The sequence below is a fragment of the Ptychodera flava genome, chromosome 9 (genome assembly GCF_041260155.1).
Source record: "Ptychodera flava strain L36383 chromosome 9, AS_Pfla_20210202, whole genome shotgun sequence".
NCBI lineage: Eukaryota > Metazoa > Hemichordata > Enteropneusta > Ptychoderidae > Ptychodera > Ptychodera flava.
This window is the reverse complement of record NC_091936.1, coordinates 33,083,296-33,104,782: the sequence shown is the minus strand read 5'-3', so window position 1 is coordinate 33,104,782 and position 21,487 is coordinate 33,083,296. Positions and strand designations below refer to the sequence as shown.

General features: G+C 40.4%; 1 protein-coding gene across 1 annotated transcript; it reads right to left on the bottom strand.

Moving 5' to 3' along the window:
• Positions 1-667: 667 nt before the first annotated feature.
• Positions 668-19,245, bottom strand: LOC139140741 (3-ketoacyl-CoA thiolase, mitochondrial-like). The gene is made up of 9 exons (XM_070710129.1): positions 19,122-19,245; positions 17,214-17,380; positions 16,500-16,628; positions 16,052-16,168; positions 15,253-15,400; positions 5,983-6,155; positions 4,448-4,648; positions 1,571-1,725; positions 668-971 (listed from the first exon to the last, which is right to left on the bottom strand). Exons 1-9 carry the CDS (start codon positions 19,180-19,182, stop codon positions 887-889), a joined length of 1,236 nt encoding a protein of 411 aa, XP_070566230.1. The 5' UTR covers positions 19,183-19,245; the 3' UTR covers positions 668-886.
• Positions 19,246-21,487: the final 2,242 nt, after the last annotated feature.

The following is a 21,487-nucleotide window of genomic DNA, read 5'->3' as shown; positions in this document are numbered from 1 at the left end:
TATGTCACATACAATGACTTTGAAAAATCACCTTTATTTTTTTATGTATCAAATTTCCATTGCATTGATGGTTGCAAGGAGACTATCTTAGTCTACTTAATCTGGAATTTAATGTACCAAACACTCTATGATGTCATCATACAGTACCGCAATTAACAGAGTGGTTACATCAGCAATCAACACAGAGGTACAATTCTGCCAAGTGGCCAGTCTGGACTTGTCTTCTCTCTTGCATGCTGACTTAATCACTAGTACATTGAATACACTGTTGATTACAATGTACACATGAAACAAGTATATGTGTATGTTATATACCCTGTATTACAGGCATCATACAGTTTGAACTCAACAGATATGTTTAATATGCATAAATGAATGAAACAAAATTCTTAATGTGGCACATACCATAACATTGCATAATGGAAGTTTTCAATAATGCTTGACCATCACATTTCTCTATGAACTCTCTGAAACTTATCCCGTTCCCTGACAAGAAGCTATAACAGGGTTATAAAGGTTAGCCCATAGCCTTCTATGTACCAGTTCTCAGGTTCAACCTGATAGAGAGTAAGAGGGCTATACCACAGTCTGTACCAAAGTACATACGTAGTCATGAAAGTTCAAACCTCTGATTAAGAAAGCCATTTTGAAATTATTCATTCTTTTTCTGTGACAAGATCCTGTCAGAAATAGAAAAGGATATACCTCACATAAATTAATCTTTATACAGGACATACGATGTTATCCGCTGAAAAAAAACCTGTGTTTTACTGATATGTAGTGTAAACAACGGCATCTTACAATGAAACTGTGTACCCAGGTTTGTTTTTATTTTTGTATACCCGCATGAAGTTTGAATTTCTTTCCCAAGTCTGTGATTTTGTCTTTAGTTGATATTCTCAATAATAACAGCGATGCCTTGACCACCACCAATGCAAGCCGAACCAACAGCATATTTGGCTCCGCGACGCCTGTGAACAGATAAAAAAAAATTCTCACTGTCTCTGGATTATGTCATTCTAGTATATTTTTGTAGCTGTAATTTCTAAATTTTTCATCTTGTTGAATGGTAAATTGGCCGATTTGATATTTCAGATAGCAGGTCATTGCTACATCATATTTCATTTCTTTGTCATTTTGTATTTTGTTTTGGAACAAACAGTTGAAACAAATGGAAGTCTACAACAGTAATTCTTCAATAATTTAACATTTGCATTCTTTCAACATTACTGATGATCTTGGTCGAAAATTGTTAAAAACTGCAGACTACTGAACTGTCTAACAATTTGTTATTATCCTTGGAAAGATGTTTCTTACTGGACATCCTGTGACGAACTTATTAATAGCATAGACAAGAGTTGAATTCGATATTGTTGAAGTGTATTTACATGTATAGTTCAGTCAGAATATTTTTTTTATCTGATAATCATACACGTCAAGTCTAGATTGCCATTTTCTTTATGATGTGCAAGCATTTGACTCTTCTTGGAAACTCGTGAAAATACGGACACATCACCGGAATGCAATGTATCATCAGCCCAACCCTGTGCAAAATCCCCTGATTATTCACCTGAGTTCATGGGTAAGATGCGCGGTGATGCGACCTCCTGATGCTCCTACAGGGTGTCCGAGGGCAACAGCGCCACCATTCACATTGGTCTTCTCGGGGTCTAATCCCAACTCTTTCTCAACGGACAAATACTGAGCAGCGAATGCCTCATTTACCTGAGTAATAAAAAAACAGCAACATCAATTTCACCTAGTTCCTGTATTTAGAGAGCCTAATACATTTCAGCTCCAAAGTGATAAAACAAATCATCATTGATGATATGGTCTATACATGCTAGTAATGTCATTACGAGTTGTTCACAAACTGGATAAATTGTTCATGTAACATAAAAGAAGCATAGTTTACAGTACCTGTGCCAGACCAATTTTGGCAAACTTACAAAGCAAAGTTAAAAGTCTGATAATAACATTTGTTTTTTTAAAGTTGTAACACTTGATTTATACACAATCATGAAGCAAAGGTCAGAATTGGCATATCCTCCGAGTTCAACCAGTTCTTTTTGTAAAATGTTGTCGAAATATCTGCATATGATAGGATATCATTCACATATTTACAATGGGTCTGAACAAAATCTGCTGTGTGTGAAGATTTGATGGCTCTGAATATTCCAATAATTTGCCCAAGTTTTATTACAATTCGGACAAACATGAATGAAGTCACCCCTCGGAAACTGAGAAACAAAAACCCAGCTATCTGACTAGCTACTGCGGGGATGATTTTTACATTTTCTAAGACATTGGGAAAAAAATCCTCAAAATTAACATATATAAGTTTATGCTGATTTGCATAAACCTGAGGTAAGGCATTCCTGAGAATTTGTTTATCAAACATTAAAGAAATTTGATGTCTCTTTCTTGACTTGTTTGTTTTTATGATTTTTACATTTCCTTGGCCCATTTGCATTGTTTTGGACTAACATAAATTTATTCCTGACAATATGTCTGTAAAATATCAAAGAAATTGGTTACAACTTTCCTGACTTTGTTATTTTTGATGATTTTCACATTTCCTAAGATCACTCACATATTTTTGGACTCACACTTATTGGAACAAAATTCTACATGTATTTATTCATCGTACACAAAATATCTTCACACCAAATACTTATTATGAGTGATGTAGTGTAACGTTTTGAGCTTCTGCAATTCACAGACATATAGGTACCGTTAGGTATATGTATAGTGTATACATACTGTACATATATGGAGACAGACATACAACATCAACAGATCTCAAGAGCTCTACATACATAAAGCAAATGGGGCAATAAATGCTAAAAATAACCTGAAGGTTAGGAATAGCAAAGCTGTAAATCTTTCACAATTCAGACAAATCGAAACAGTCTGGTATCTAGCTGGTAGATTTGCTGGCAAGATTGAATGGCCATATTTGAAACATACTTCTAATGTGATTACACTCTTTGCACACAAAGTTCCTTTAGAATATTGTATGTTGTTTTTATGGTGGATGCACATAATTATGTACTTTGTATGGAACCATTGGGAGAGGCTATTGATCATAAAGTTGTGAATTTTCTTTGTACTACAAATGATTTAAGATACAATGACAATCTGTGCAGAAGTCTTTGCAGCATTTTCAATTTGTCCACTCTATATTGAAAGTGTATATAAATTGAATGATATTTCAATAAATGAGCAAACGATGAATATCATGCCTCCGCTTTATCTAAATTATCTATTACTGTACCAAGTAAACTTTTACATGCCTGCTGGTTTTTTAGGCTTCATGTTGCCATCTCAACATTTTAAAGGGACAAAGTTGGCCATTTTTTCGTGAATTTTGTTTGATACGAGATACTTTTTATATTGTTTGACATGTTGAAAGATACTGAATGAATGGTTGCCAATGTGTGTATTCAACCCAGGTTTGAGACACGATGCATTAAACCATTGTGAAAATGAATTAATGGTCATGACCATTAATTCATTTTCGCAATGGTTTCATTTACCGCGTCTAAAACTTGGATCAAACATATGGATGGTCGCCCATTCATTCAGTATCTTTCAACATGTCAAACAATATAAATAGTATCTAGTATCAAACAAAGTTCATGAAAAAATGGCTGACTTTGTCCCTTTAAATTCTCCACCATTAGTAGATGTACAATTCCTTATCATGAGATTATAAAGTCTTTTCCTGATATTGACCTTAAAATCTATTGTGGTAGGAGTTGAAAGTGGATATGCGCCCTGCAATTGTTTGCTCAGCATTAACTTGCTCCTGAGTACCTTTGTTTTTGTATTACTATTTGTTTGTGTTTGTTTACCAATATTCTTTATATTAACCCTTTTCCAACCAAGTTCATATTTCAGCATCAGGTCAAGTTCGTTAAAACTAGTGAAGCACAATAGGTCCCTGAAATCACGGACACTGTAATCATGATTTTTATGAAATAAAGCCGTTTGAACAGACCAAGCCAAATGTGTGGAAGGACGTATGGTTTTGGCTCAATACCGCTTTTCACTGTCTTCAATGGCTGACTGGAAAGTGATCTGTCTGGCAGGTAAAGGGCTACTCAAAGTACATGTACAGAGATTTTTAAAATATGTGGATGTGAACAGCTTTCTCAAAGGTGACTCTAAAATAAATAACTCTGAGAGAAATATTCAGGTGTTATTATTATGTTCCTAAATCAAATTTCCACACATAACTAAAATTTACTTTGAACAAGATAGAACATGAAGAATCTCTGGAGGTGACATCAGTATATGCTTGATATGAAAGGATATTGTAGACATGTCACTGATTTCAGTCAATACAGGTCATACGTATTGAATGGTGAATCAGTTAAGAAATACAAGTGCTGGAAAAATTGATGTTCAGCAGGAGCGAATTGGAGTTTTATGGCACACTCACCTCAACAAGGTCAATATCACTGAGGGACAGCCCATTCTTCTCCAGGGCTTTGGAAATAGCTGGTACAGGACCGATACCCATGATGTTTGGATCACATCCAGAGATGTGGTAGCCAACAACTCTCGCCAGTGGGGTTAGGTTGTGTTTTTTGACCGCACTCTCACTGGCTAATATTACAGCGGCAGCACCATCACAAATGCCCTGCAATTAATGATGTCATGACTATTTCAATACAAATCATTTGCATTTCATATAAATCTACATCCAGAGATGTGGTAGCCAACAACTCTCGCCAGTGGGGTTAGGTTGTGTTTTTTGACCGCACTCTCACTGGCTAATATTACAGCGGCAGCACCATCACAAATGCCCTGCAATTAATGATGTCATGACTATTTCAATACAAATCATTTGCATTTCATATAAATCTACATAATCGCATAAAATCATCAACGTCATCTGTGACATTGTTTTCTGGAATTCGTCCTCAAAGCTGGTCTTCCTCTACTGACATCATCAACATTGGTCACCTGATTATATCATCGCTATGATCATCTGCTGCTTCAGCATCAGCAATGATGAAAATGAGTGTCAGTCAAATAGCCGCTTAACAGCAGACTAACATTATCACTATACGTGTTGCAGTGCAAGTTTCTATTTATTTATTTACATTCTGTTCATATTGATGTCAAAAATGCTCACAACCAACTTTTTTATGCTGAGCAATACCGGTAGATCTCGTTGGCCAAGTAAAGGCAATAAGAAATATATTTTTGCCTGAATAGACAGGTTATGGGCCCCTTATAGTAGGCAATCATTTATCCTTCTGATGTCTGGCAAATGGCCACCAGCTTTACAGCCCATAAACCCGTGTTATCGGGCAACAATATACAGTAAAACCTGTCTAAACTGAACCATTAAGGGATTGAGAAAATTGATCGGTGTGGAGAGGTGTTCAGTCTATAGAGGTTCTTTTAACATAAGAGTTCTATTGGAATGGGATTGGGAAAAGGGTTCACTTTTGACAGCTTTCCAATTTAGACATGGGTTCAGTTTCAACAGGTTTCACTGCATAATGCTTACAAATGTTGACCCAACTATATGATGATCCCTAAAAAGACCTGATCAATTCTGAAGCCTGACATGTACAACCTTAGATTCAGCCATAACTGTGTATCAATTGACGGGAAATTCACCTCTCATTAAACTGGTACCTTATATATATATATATATATATATATATATATATATATATATATATATATATATATATATATATATTATATATATATATATATATATATATATATATATATATATATATATATATATATATATATATATATATATATATATATATATATATATATATATATTCACCTCTCATTAAACTGGTACCTTATATATATATATATATATATATATATATATATATATATATATATATATATATATATATATATAATATATATATATATATATATATATATATATATATATATATATATCTTTTGTACCATATCGTCATTCTTTCTTACCGATGCATTTCCAGCAGACACTAGTCCATTCTTCTTGAACACAGCAGGAAGTTTACCTAAGCCTTCAACTGTGGTTTCTCGGGGATGCTCGTCTGTATCAACGGTCACAGGACCTTTTCTAGATTTGACTTCAATTGGTGCCATCTCTTCCTGAAAGTAACCTGCTTTGTTTGCTGAATAAAAAGACAATAAATGATGTGATAAAATGTTACCATAAATGAAGTCATCACAGTCTAGGAACTTTAGTGATCAATCTACCTTTCCACAACGACACAGATAGTGCATAACCGACCTGAGACTAAAATATACTATTTGCAGAGAGGACAGCTGGCCAGAAGTGAAAAATGCAAATAAAGACTCTACAAGATTATCATATGCTTAGATCTTAAGTTGAGGCCTGGTTTTGTGTACAATTATTTTCTATTCTCTTTTTCACAGTTAAAAGAATGTGAAATACTATCACTATTCATGTAGTACATTTCTCTCAGCTATGTGTTCAGAAAATTACAAAAACACAGACGTGGTCAAGAATTTTGTTTACTATATCACTTCTGATAAAAGATTAACATTTTTTACTTTCTTTACATAAACAAGAGATGGTTATAATTGGTGATGACTATAATCACTTTCTTTAACCTTTCGCCTTGACCACCTCGTAGACAATGAAGTCACCGGGAAATATCCCCTCAATTTATGCTGGATGGGAATTAAAAATCACGAGTTCAGTACAATAGCTAAAAATACCATCAATAACAGTGAAGTTCTTTCAGCATCAACAATATACGATAATATATATTTGGTGCTATGAATGTGTGAAAGCAGTATTAAATCCTAAAGAAACTCTACAATAACAGTGTTTGTTTGAAGTGTTTGTATGCTTAAAGAAAATTGCTTTGCAGAAACCAGACGAAACAAGTCATTGTTAATGACATAGTCCCCACTCAATCAAATGTTCTTGGGAGTTGTTAATCCCCTTTTGTATTTGGCTCCATCGTTAGAGCATAACACAATTGAATTGCATGTTACAATCACAGTACAATGTCCTTGTACTGGTTTGAGGATGGACTCGGTTCAGGCACATCAAAGTAGTGGTTGTTAATGGTGTTAACATGAATAATAAATTACATCAAAATGGCCCCCTGGCATCCATGTTGGATTTTATTGTGATCCAAACTGACATTCATCTGTATATGATTGTACATTGTTCTTATATTTCCTTTGTATAAGATAGTTTCAGGATTGAGTGGTTTGGCAGTGACTATGAGAAAATCGTAACAAAACAGCCACCTGGCAGCCTTAAAGAGATTTGTATCTATTACTGATGTCTTGGCCTCCCTACTGACTTAAGTTACTGCTGCGTAGTTTTCTTAACAGAATTTACATTCCACAGGTTAAGATCATCAGCTTCAAAAAAATTTCTTATATATGCACATGTATTGTCTGTTCTATGCACTGATTGACGAAAACAAAGTATGTCAAAAGTCCTTCAATAATTCTGTTACCCTTTCCTGCCAAGTCGGTGAAAATCCGCTTGAAATTCGGTGTAGCTAGAATCTGAGCAGCCACGGCCGTTATCCTGCCAAGGCGGTGGAAATCGGGCTACTTTTGGTACCCCTTTCCTGCCTAGTCGACGGAACTACGTGTAGCAAACCCTTGCTCGCGCTAGGGGTCGTTCGAGGACAGGTTTTGGGCGAGGAACGGCGTTTGCTCTCGAAATGGGTTCACAGAGAGTCCAAGGACAGGGAAGGTGCGGAAGCTACCCAGCCAGTCCCCCCCACCCGGTGGGGGACTGGTTTTTTTTTGGGGGACGAGTAGCGTACTTGGCAGGTTAGCACGTTGACGTATTCTAGCGGAGTTTGGGGTAACTTGGCTCTGAGGCACTACATAGATTGCGGCCGAAATTGACCGTCTCGGCAACGCTAATCTGTAAGGCAACCGCCTAAGACCGCCTCAGCTGGCGGTGCAATTTTTGCCAATGGTGCGAGACGAAAATCACGGACTTGGTCCTGATTGACGGGAAGTGCGGACGGATTTGACGGACTCGGCTTTCTCGAAGGCAACCGCCTAAGACCGCCTCAGCTGGCGGTGCAATTTTTTGCCAATGGTGCGAGACGAAAATCACGGACTTGGTCCTGATTGACGGGAAGTGCGGACGGATTTGACGGACTCGGCTTGATTAGTCCCTGACATGGAACTGATCCGAACGGACTTGAGCGACATTTGTAAAGGGTAACCACCGCTTTTAACCGACTTGTTACCTTCTCGAAAAGACTACCCACTCAGATGTCGGACGTTGTCGGCTGCACTTGGCTCTAGACGTTCAAGCCGTGCAACGAAACACACCGCCTCAGCCTTGCCATTCAGGAACATGGCCTCAAAATTTGATACCATTGTTCACCGACTTGGCGGCTGCGGTTAGGTGCGTGAACCGTTGTTCACCGACTTGTTACGCCTATGTTGTCCCTGTGAAGTTCGGCTAACGGCCGAGTCTAACGGGAGTTGGCAGACCTGTGTTTGGTTTATACCGTAGTATGACCGACTCAGGTAGAGGTACCTGTCGGTATATTCCGAGTTTTACGCACTCGGGCGTCAATGACGGGTCGTCACCACCGCTGATGACGTAGACGTGCTGGCCACGTTATTTGAAGGAGCCATGTTTGCCCAACGGACGAGGCCGAGACAGCCGTTGACAATTTTGGCATCCTTCATCTTTGACCGCCTTAGTTGGGTAAGCCGCTCGGCAGGCGACGGTTATGACCTAAACAAGCCGCTGAAGCACTGTTCGTTGCCGTACAAGAACGAGACGGCCAGTCCATTACTGCTTAATGGGCAATCTGTCGGGTTGGCTTGTCACCGACTTGGATGACAATACGCCCTGCGCAGGCGTACTTAGAAGGGACATGAGGTTAAAGATACGGGTTTCCCACCCGTACTAAACATGGGCTTGGGGCAACGTCCTTGGGTGGCAGGTGCGCATGCCACGTACCCAGCTGGACGGAATGTCAAGTTGAGATGCTAATGACATTGACTATGTTATGCTAAGTGCTCGATTGATTTGCATCGCAAATGAGTATTATTAGCAATCAAATGGTGCGGACAGGCAATTTACATGACGGGTAGGAATGTCAGCGCCGGTTGGTGGACTGATTGCCGTAGGTCCATTATAATAACAGGTGGATGCATATATTAACACCCCTGCGTCCAATCATGTCCAGGGCTTTGTTTCCCTGTGGCTTTAAAAGGGAGGGACCTGCTAGTCTGTCGACACTGTTCCAGACATGAGCTTGACGGACCGCAAAAGTTTTCTGAAGGCGAGCAGACGACTGAAGCTCAAAGATGCAGAGTCTCCGGGCGGTAGTGGTAGCGATTGTTGTGATGTCCCTAGTAAACGCTCTAAGAAGTCGGGCAAGAAACGCTCCCGTAAGGCGAAGCCATCTCCGGCTGAAAAACCCAGTGGTAAGCGTAAACGTAAGAGCGATCGTTCTGCCGATGAGGATGATGACGGGTCACCGTTGCCAGTGGTTCTCACCCGGCTGCTCCGGGAGAGACTACTTCACCTGCAGAGACTACATCTGCTCTTGTGGGAGATACTTCACCTGCACAGACTACGTCTGCTGCTGCTAGTGAGACAGTGAGTAATGAGACGGCTGATGCCATTGGTTCTCCCCCGGCTGCTCCGGGAGAGACACCACCTGTTGCTACTATGAGCCCTCATCCTGCGTCAGGAGAGGTTCCTGTGCCCAGTGCGAAAGAGCTTGAGTCCTCGTCATCAGCAGAGGCTGCCGAGCCCGCTCCTGCCATAGTTTCGTGTGCTGCGATGTCCCCGCCGAAAAAGATAGTGCGGAGGGTTCGTTATCAGGATAGCCCACCTGATTTTGAGCCAGATATGATCCTTGATGCCGCTACGGGCGAGTTCAGGCCCAGACGCCCAGACGACGGTGATATCACCGCTGAGTCCGACTCGGAGGTTGACGAGGATGCGGCAGAGGACGATGACTTTTATGACAGGCAGTACGTAGGTGAGGCAAGCTCTGACGACGATGATGACGTTGCTGCTGTGTTGGCGGAGGACGACACACCTCCTGTCTGGCGTATGTCGGAGACTACCGATGCTAATATATTTGAGGAGACCGATTTTGACCATGAGAGAGGACCGACTTTCACCTTGCCCAGCCACGCCCGTGAGCTCGATTACTTTTTTAAGTTTATTCCAGCTACACTGATCAGATTGGCCAAGGACGAGACTAATAAATACGCCAATTCCACCAGCGACATATCGCTAGGAAAATAGATAAATACTGGCGTAACGCTGACTACCGAGAGGTGCAGGCGTTCATTGGCGTCTTAGTCTGTATGGGTATCGACCGTAAATCATCAGTGGAGGATTATTGGTCTAGCGATCCCTTTCTGAGAAACCAGGGTATTTCTACTGTGATTACCCGCAGTCGCTTTCAGCAGCTTATGCGATACTTTCATCTGGCAGACCCAGAGAACGATCCACGTCGTGATCCTGATGAGGCACGCCGCCGACGTCGGTGTCAGGAGGATCCCCTGTATAAAATCAATCCATGGATGGAGCCCATAGTTGACCGGTGCGTAAATAATTATAAGATGGGTAGAGAGATCTCCATCGACGAGGGCATGGTGCGATTTAAGGGCCGTTCTAAATTTAAGCAGAGATTACCGCATAAGCCTGATCGAGACGGTTTCAAGATATGGCAGCTGTGCGACTCCACCACTGCATACATAGCTAACTTTGCACCGTACCTAGGTGTGAAATATCGGGATCGGACTGATGGGAGACGGCAGGAGCGAGGTGTGGTGAAAAGAATTACGATGGAGCTGGTCCAGCCATTCTGTGGATATAATCACAGCCTATTCTGTGATAGCCTGTTTAGCACGGTCGTTACTGCTAGAGAGCTGATGGAGACCGGGATCTACATGGTCGGGAGTTTCAACCGCCGTAATCGTCGCACCATGCCCCCTCAATTAATTCCGCCGGGTAAGAGGAAGCGCCTTCCTCTGTCTGTTGGGGATATGAAAGCCACGACCAGAACGGACTCTCGTCTTAACATCACTGCTTATCAGGATAGTAACGCTCAGGTGCTGATCTTGAATACGGTCTATCCACCCTTGGAGTGCGTGCCAGTGGGGGAGGGAGACGAGCGGCGACAAGTGCCTCTGTCGCTGTATAATTATCGCCGGTACATGGGAGGCGTCGACCGAGCCAACCAGAAGCGCAAGTACTTTCACACTGGGCGCAAGAACCACAGATGGTGGACATATCTGGCATGTTACCTGATTGATGTTGCCCTGGTAAATGCATATATATGCTTCAAGCATGTACACTCTGATAGTAAGCTGACCCATAAGATGTTTCATCTGCGTGTCGGGAAACAACTCATTGGCGGTTATTGTGGGCGATCGCAGCCCAGTGTGAGAGAGGTCGAGGCCACTGTTTCTCTTGCCTCGTACATCAATCCACAAAATCAGCCGATGCACGTTGTCAGCCGTTGGAGGGGCGGCAGAAATGCTGTAAAGTATGTAGCAGAGAGGGTAAGACCACTGCGAGCGGACGACTGTCTGAGACGTCCAAAGGATGTAGTCTGTGCGGGGTTCATCTTCACGAGGGCGAGTGTTTTGCGGCTTTTCATCATCGCATGATGCTACGAGGTAAGAGGAGCATTGGCATGCAGACCTCTACTCACACAGCCCCGACGACACCCATCAGCAAGAGAACCCGACGTAAATAACGGACAGGGGACAGCTTCGCCTAACAGTGGCTTGACTGTATTCTGAACACGGACCATGATCACATTTTGAGCACGGTTGTGCCGTTTGTTTGTGCTTTACGATCCCGCTGATTGTAAATTGAAACACGGATTATTTTGTACAATCCCCCGATTGTAATCTTTGTAACACGGACCATGCACTCGGACGTCGAGACAGACTCTGAGATTTATTATTCGGCATAATGTAAATTATTCCCGAATAAAATACTATCTATGGATCGCATATTTTCGTTTTGTTTTGTTTTGTTTAGACGGATTATTTTGTACAATTCCCCCTATTATAATTTTTGAAACACGGATCTGCCACCCCGATTGTAATTTTTGAAACACGGACCATGCACTCGGACGTCGAGACAGACTCCGAGATTTATTGTTCGGCATAATGTAAATTATTCCCGAATAAAATACTATCTATGGATCGCATATTTTCGTTTGTTTTGTTTTTACCCCCACTTTCGTTTTAGGCAGATCCGTAAGGACGCTATAGTAATGGATGAACGTGCGTTGTATCACGTGGGAGGGGCACAGCCCAACGGAGGCTGTGCTCGTGCGACGTAGACGTTGTACCAACCATCTGTCGTTGGGGTTAGTGCATAGAGCAGTTGCACTGTCCAGAGCTAAGGTGGTACAAAACTGCACCTTAGTAACAACTGCACAACTAACGTGTTAGGAAACGGTAACACTAACGAGCTAAGTGTTCACTGAACTGGCCAAACTACGTACACGCCTTCCTTCAATGGCGGAACTATGTCGTTGACACTACGTCAAAGCAGACTGCAATGTGCGACTCTTCCAAGTCGTTCAAAGTACGTGGCCAAGTGACACAACCCAGGGGAAACAGGACAGGTTTGAGGGTGCTCCCGCACCCATAGCACTAACCCCTGGGTCTTCTACTAACCCACGAGAGAGGTGACGTTTCCCCGGTGTGGCCGTGCGTGCCGGCGAACGAGCTTTACTTCCGCGAAAGTAAGCTAGAAAAGGGCATAAAAGTGCACGTCCCCCGGGGCAAACAACGCCCGTGACCTCGTCATTTTCTGGACACAACCTCATCAGCGGTTGCCCCTCTATACGGGCATGCAAAAATTTTTGAATCTAACACGTATATGGTCGGTAATCGTACCCCGAAAATGCGGTATTTTCCCGCCAAATGCCTGGCAGGAAAGCGTGCAGGAGAGCCTATCTTCTGTAGACACGGAAAAGGGGGCCGGTTTTGACCGACTTGGCAGGATAACGGACAGGGGCGCTCAGCAGGAAAAGGGTTAATCATTGTTCCCATTTGAAAGATGCACAAATCAATATATCAAGCATGCTTGAGGTGCAAATTCCTAATGGTATATAATTATGTACTTGAAAAACCAAAAGATTTTGCAAAAAGCAATTTACAAAAATGTTACACAGCCATTTAAGGGGCTATAACTGGAATTTTACAGAGCTACCATCGCTTATAGGATCTAAAAGCATACTAAACAAATTCACACACAACAATTGAACAAAATACGGCCAAAACGGAGTCAGCGTGGACTCTCTCTCGTGCCGCGCAACAAAATAAACGTATCCACTGACGTTTATTACAGACAAAACATACAGACAATGTAGCAAATATCATGAAGTCTTTTTTGTTGAAAAGGCGTGCTGGCGCCAGGACTGTTGTGCAACGTGTTGATTTCATCATGGATGTTAGATAAACATATCCATGTCTAGAACAAAAACTAATGAAAAAAGTTATATTTCAATATTTCAACGATTTTATCCAACTCAGAAACGAAGGCTTTCCGTTTTGGGGAAAAATTGACCCTAAGCATGGATAGGGTCTATGGAAACACTAAAATTTTAAATCAAGAACATGCAAGAAAATGTCAACAAGTTCGTAAGCCTGACAATACCAGTCGTGTTCCTTGCCATTCAAGGTGTTTGTGGATACGATGGTGGAGGTTCTTTGGGAATGGGTGGGAACCATTCATCGGTACGGATACTAGTCGCTGATGTGTTTAGCGGGAGAGGGGTGGAGGAATCGGTCACAGTCACAGTCGCTGACGGTGTGCTCGTTGTTGTCGGAATTTCACCTGGACGTTGATAATAGACGTACGGTGATGAAGGTGGCATCGCATAACACGGATAAGGTTTGTAGTACTGGCAATACGAAGGCAGCAATCTAAATTGAGCTGCGTGCTGCGGAGATTGCTCGGTTGACGCTATCCCACTTTCGCTGAAGCTAACACCACCTCCTCGATCGGACGTTTATGTAGATTCGGGCGCAGGAAACGTGATACCGCGCCGTTCAAGCTCTTTCAGTACAGGATTTACCGTATTTTTTGTTTTATTCTCAAACCCATCGTATTTTTTCACCATCGACTCAATAATTGAATGCCATCTCTTACTCTCTCTTTTTTGACGAATCAGGATTTAGTTATCCGGGAGTTTGTAATAGCCTGTACGGACATGCAGCTATCGGCACTCGCTGTGTTGAAATACAGCGGTACGCTAAACAACCAAATGTAACGCTGAATCTACTTGTCAGCGCCCATGCGAGCATTTGTCATGCAAACGTAGTGGATGGGGCGTCTGACACTGATTCGTTTCTAGGCAGCGAATTCGGTAATGGACGATGGTACTCCATCGCTCATGGTTGGCGACGTCGTCATTGTTGACAATTGCCCAACTCATCACAATCGTGGAGGTGAACTTTTGGCACAATTCTTAGATCACATGGGAATACAGTATATTTTCACGCCAACTTACTCGCCTGACTTCAACGCAGCTGAGTATGTTTTCTGACACTTAAAGACACTATGTAGCCTAAAAGACCGATATTCAGGCATTTGTTTGAGGACAATAAACAATATGCTATCCTTCGCGCAGTAATGGAAATTACGCCTGGTGATTGCCTCGGCTTTTATCGCAAAGTTGGCTATTTGACCATGTAGTTTTTCCTGGGAAATAGGTCATTTTCCTGAGAACGAACCAGGTAACCCTAGAAAGACGGTTGCGGTTTTTCTGTCATTTCATTTTACAGTCTGCAGTATACATGTATATCTTGCTGGAATGATGAATGTTTTCAGTGTGTTTCCAATTAATCGGTCTGTAGAAAAATTCTGCACACGTGATTATTTGTTACAAAAAGGATACAAATTGAATCTTTTGTTTGATTTGTGCGATTGTTTGATGGCGTTTAGTTTGGGTGTTCTGTCTGAAAAAACGTCAGTGAATGCGTTTACTTTGTTGCGCGGCACAACAGAGAGTCCAAGCTGACTCCGTCTTGGCTATAAAAAGAAACAGACCAATTACACAGTCTTCGGCAAGAGCTACAGGCAGCCTGCATACCATTCTGAATACAGGAGGAAAGTACTGGTACATGTGTGAGATTTGTTCCACTGAAGAATAACTCATACAGAAACTTTCGAAATAAATAAAGTTCATGGCTTCAAGTTACAGTGAAAGTTGTCTTTTCAATTTGAAAACACTGGTATGATGTATTTACCTGCAGCCCATCTCTGTTGTGATCTGTGAGCGAACTGATCACAGTCTTCTCTGCTAATGCCACACTGTGCACCAAGGGTCTCCGCAGTGATGCCCATCGGAGTCTTAATGTGCATGTCTGTCAAAGTCTGCCATAGCTGATCTTCAAACTACATTTAGAAACAAAAAATAGCACTGATATATTTGAGCTCACAAAACTTACACTGATTTTATTTGATAGCTCTAAGTTGGTAGAAATTCAGGTGATGAAAATATTACAAATTGAGTAGGGAACATAGATCTAGTTCTGGATTAGGTATTCTGCAACAGAGGTAGCATCAAACAACATTACATGAATAAAATATCAACAGGTAAGTGGACATTTTGGTGAAAGAATTTTTATTTTTCATGATCGATGGTTGTGGCCTAGGAAACAGACTTGGCCAACAGTCTTGCTATTTTTCTGTTTCCTATTATCTTGTATTCAAGTATAGATCAGATCTATGTATTTCTTTTTACCTATGTTGTAACATTGACTCAGAAGGGTAATCAAGTTCAACTCAAATTCAATTCCAGTAATGTTAGGGATAATAGAAATGATAAAATTTGTTCTCTCTCATCAGCTTTGTACAACTGTGGTAATCAACAGAAGAATTTGACAGATGAATTAGTTTATAACACAGAGGAAGTGGGCTAGCGCTGACTCTAATAGATTCCCCACAGCCAATGTTCTTCAGAGTTAATGTGGAGATTACGAGCATGATCATGCGGAACAATTGACGTCTTAATGACTGAAAACTTCTAATTCACTCTGATGATACCTCTATATTCTGTCCCAGAGCAGTGCCAAACCGTACACCTCTGACAACAAAAGGTGCCATACTCATGTTTTCTGCTCCTCCAGTCAGAACAATATCAGCATCACCAACTACAATATCCTGCAATAATAAACGATTGTTATCATGTTAAACTGTTCTTGGACTTCTGGGCAAGAACGAGATGGTTGGTACAGAACGCTTTATATAGTATATAAAACATCAAATATCATGTTGACAATAATAAACTGAAGGTTTCAGTGAATGGAATCCACATTGGAAATTCCATTACGGTACTCAACCTTTGTTCTAATGATCATTCATCCTTGATTCAAAGAAGGCATACAATTCGTAGCACACATCTGAATTCTAAAAACTACAAATTTTGATTCACATTCAATGGTTAAATAGGTTTCTAAATTTCAATTGAAGAGAGGGTTTTGCTGTTCATTACCTGCGATCCACTGACAACAGCCTGAAAGCCGGATCCACAGAGACGATTTACAGTTAATGCAGGCACTTCTACGGGAACACCAGCTTTTAATCCAGCATGCCTTGCTAAGTAGGCACCATCCTTTGCAGACTATAAAAAAAAACACACGAGACAAAATAAATATTGTTTGGGTTTAGTAGATAAGAGAAAAAAAATATCAAATTCAAAAACCAGGATGTGATTAAGTAATTATAACAAAGCTGCGATATATTTTTCAAGTATATATCTTTCCGATTATCAACATTGGTTTGACACACTTATTGCACATGTATATCTCCATTTTTCTTTCCTTTGAAAGGTTTTAATTCTTTGGCATTGACAAATTTGCATGATTTATTTCTTACTCATTATAAAACACAATAGTTAAAGATAAACAGACCAGAACAAACACGAATCAATCTGTTTTCATGAGTACTGGTGTGACATACTAGCAGTGTTATAGATCAGAAGGTTCTGTCATTGGTGAAGACAATGTTATAACAGTTGACATTCTTTATGGAAATTGCAAGAGATTCCTTTTATGGTATATTGTCATAGTAAGAGCTACAGAACACAAAGACACTTGCATGAGTTGTACCTAAGTATTATCTCAAAACATGTTACTCTGGAATACTAGCAAGAATATTACAATAACAAAAACAATGAAAAGCAAAAGAGTGACCTTGACTAACTTACTGGAGCCACATTGCCAAACACAACAGAGTCTACAATGTTTGGGTCGACTTTACCAGATGCTAGGGCAGCTTTTGCAGCAATAGTTGCCAAGTCTGTGGTTGTATGGTTTTTCAGTTTGCCTCCAAATGCACCAAATGGAGTCCGCTTGGCTGCAACAATGAAAACTCCTACAGGACAAAAAGGGCAGAAGAAATCAGTCACAATGAAAGCGCTCCATTACTGACAAGTGATATACAAAGTGGCCTAATCTTCTACTTAGCAGTTATCTTTGTCTTGTCTTTCTGTTTTTTTATTCAGAATGTTTATTAAGTTATTTTGAGCTATTGTTATTTGTGTACTGCCATTGTTTTGTCTGGTTTGATCTGCGTTTACTGCTCTTACATGTACCATTTGCATTCAACCTTTGAGTGCAGCTGTAATTTTTCCCATCAAAATTTCGGTGTAAGATTTTACCAATTTTTATGAATTTTTCTGTAAGTTTTTGATAGTTTTGGACCAACTTGATATAACCTTTTAATGCCTACAATTTTTGACCAAAATTTTGAGGAAAATCTGAAAAAAAATTGTGCAGATCTGAAAAAGTTGCATGCAGTGTTAATATATTCTATAATGGCAAAATAAGTTGACTTTGGCACTCAAGGGGTTAAATCATATTTTTGTGGATATTGACACTTTACAAATTGATCAATAAATTATAAAATTGTGTAAATAAATAAAAAAATGTACAAATGGCGAACTTAAATAAACAAGTCATCATAATTGACATAGTCCCCTCTGGATCAATTGTTTTTGGGTGCTCTTGAACCTTGTTAGGATTGGAACACTTGTATTTCATTGGTGCAATGAGTCCATTTCTCATTGTGCATAGTACGAGCTGAGTATGTGAGAAACTCTACGACTGCAGTGTCTCGGTCCGTTATTGCTGCAATGGTTGAAAGCTTTACATATGTGTTATTGTGTTACATACATGTTGGTTTCACTTATAAGGTTTGTATGTCATTGGCTAAGGATTGATAATGTGTAGTATACATTACATTGATCTAAGATACTCACAAAGTAAATATCAAACTTAAGAAGATCTGGGTCCAAAATGTTTTACTCTGACTACTTTCACACTTAGTAACAAGTTAACCTAACCCCATTTATGACTCAGGACCAATCTTCAAGAAGACAGGAATGTGTTTCATTCCCTACGAATACGAGTTCAAATTTTGCATTTATTTCCACTTTTCCATGTACCTTGTCTATATAACTAAGAGTGTTACTTGCACAGACAAAAACCTTTGGTTAACAAGAAACACATCATCATATTTGTCCTCTAGGAACACAGTCTCTCTATCCAGCGGTCTGGAAACGCCTATTGTAAAAGGTGTCAATCACTTAGACCGCACAGCCAAACCGCAACACGGTCACGTTAAGGTGTGAATCGTTTGTTTGTTCATATCACGGAGTGTCACAGACAAACCAGCCGCGTTTCCAGACCGGTGGATAGAGCATGTAGCATCCATTTTTTACATCCATGGACTCTATAGAACTGTGGCTTGGTGTAGGTGGCGTCGAGTATGAACACTGACAATGTTACAACTTTGATGCTCAAATAATTGCAACCAGTCTTTTGAGGCAGACAATGAATTGTTTCTCTGAAAACTGAGTACAATGATGTGTTTAACCGGCCTTTACGGCCTCCCTCCGTACATGTGGTAAGAGGATGTAAACGCCGGGAACACATAGCATCGTACGCAGGCTACATGTAAGGTGGCATCAAGTATTATTACACAACCACCACGATACTCAAATTATAGCAACCAGTTTTTTGAGGCAGGCAATGAATTGTTTCTCTGAATACGACAAAATGAAAATATTCTCGAATAGTCGATGTATGAGAACAAAATTTTCCATTTTACTCACCCCTAGCAAGCGCCATGTCGAAACAGTCAAGGCACGGACGATGGAAAGGTTCAAAGGGCATTAATCACGTGATTTATGAACTTTTACAATACCCCAGCCTCACGTACTACGTATGTAACAGTGTAACCATGTCCTGAGCAAGGCACACACGCTTTGGAAACGCGGCTTGTGGCGGGCACAGAAACTCGCTAGGCGACAAACGAAGGCCGATCCTTAGCGGTAATATTACAAAGAAAGGAAAGTATGACACGATAATACACGTTTGCCCCCGCGTTTGCCCATTGGGGCGCATCATACCTTGGATGTAAAAAAGAGACTGATTGCCATGGCAATGCCATGCCATTGTCAATGCCGACGGTCGAGAAGCTTGACCCTGTGACCTTGCGCTAGCTCTGCATGGCAGGGCTGTGTGTTGCCAGCCCTGCCATGCAGAGCTAACCTTGCGCGTACATTGTAAAGACCTTGTCGGAGATTTTACTGAACACGGTATACCAGGCGCAAAAGTGTGCCACTAGACAGTGTCTAGGGAAAAAACCCATGGTGCGCACTGCACTGTTCAAATGGCAAACTCGATCGCAACATCATTAAAGTTAGCGTTAGGTTAGGGTGTAATTTCGCGGCCCGGGGTTAGGGTGGGGTTTGAGGATTTTGAAAAAAATATTGTTGCTGGTCATTTACAGGAGAAAAAAATATTGTCTATCCAGTGGCCAGGGACAAACAATTGCCTCAAGGAAGGATGAAAAGTAGTAACTGGCATTCCCACAAACCGCGGTGTTTAATATGGATCTCAGTCTTCCCTAGAGAATATGAGAGAACCATTTGATATTGGTGACAATTTTTTTTGTCTGTTGGAATCATTTTTCGCCAAAACCATCTGTACAGAATTTATCAATTTTTTTCTCCTTCATGCTGCTGACAATGTTTTTTCTCCACCCCCAATCATCAAATGGTTCTCCTCTTATCTGACTGAAATGGCAAAACGTCGAATCTCATTCATAGGCTGGGTTATTATAGAAAATAAATCTTTCCCTGATAACGTAATACATTGGAACACAAAATTGAAGTCCATCTTCCACATAATCACAATGGAATGGGGACACAATAGGCTTCGTTCATGCGGAAGCCCTAAGTTTCCTGCACTCTTCAACTAACTAAATCATATGATCTGAATTAGTGACAAAGCCAACCTCAAAATAGTAAAGGGTGATACATTTCAAATATTTTTCACCTGTAAAATTAACAGCGACTAACTTCCAATATCTAATAGCTACTCCTGTATACATCTTGACATTTCTGCTTTGAACTGGGGTAAATATGTTGACAATCACTGAATCCTGGTCTTAGAAGCCCAGCAAAACCAAATGTGAACAACAATTTTTTTTACATCGTCAAACAGTCCCTGTATAATCGTAAATGTTTTCTCCTCTCACATGATGATATCTATATGTTTTACAACTTCTGGCGAATAAGCACATCTGAACCAAGCACGTATTAGGCCTAAATGTGTTAAGGTCCATTCACTCACTTTATTGTACTTATCAAGATCCCGATTGGGATACGATTTCAAAAAAGGCTCAACTTTACTTTTACTCAGTCACTTAAAATTCAAGGACTTTTTCACCAATTTTCAAGGATTTTTTGAGGTCCAAAATAACATATCTTGTTTTTATGTATCATTTTACCCATAATTTTTACGATATCACGACTGACATCTTGTCAATTTTTAAGTTGAGGGTGGATAATCAATTTTCCTTCACTTTCCACAAACTCAATTTCATTTTCAAGGACTTTTCCAGGACCTTCCATGAGGCTGTAAAATTCATTAGGACGTTCAAGGACTTTCCAGGAATGTACAGACCCTGTATAGATACATATAAACTATGTATTTGGACGTACAGCTCTTCTGAGCTCTCTTCAGGCAGTAGTATATGTAACATTTACAAATCTTTGGTGAACTTTTTCCAAATCTAAATAATTATTGATTCCCAAAATTGCACTGCAATATAGGAGAAGAAGAGGTATTTTACAATCAAAAACTCAGAATGCGATATCTAGCTGCATTGCTCCTAAGTTTCTAGAAATTACTTTTTGACTGACAGTGAGTGAAGTGCTTTTCTACCTTGTTCTGCAATATTTGTGCTTGGAACCAAATTCCTGAACTAGAGAACATCACATCTGTATAGATATATCTTGAGACTTTCAAATTTTTACTTCGATGGGGATACGACACATGGCATATCTACAAGCAGTAAATTACCGCCCAAATTGGCACCTGACCTCTACTAACCGCTCTGCATAAAAGATACATTTATACATTTGATATTTTCATGTTTATATCGCCGACTTACTACTGATTGAAACGGTCA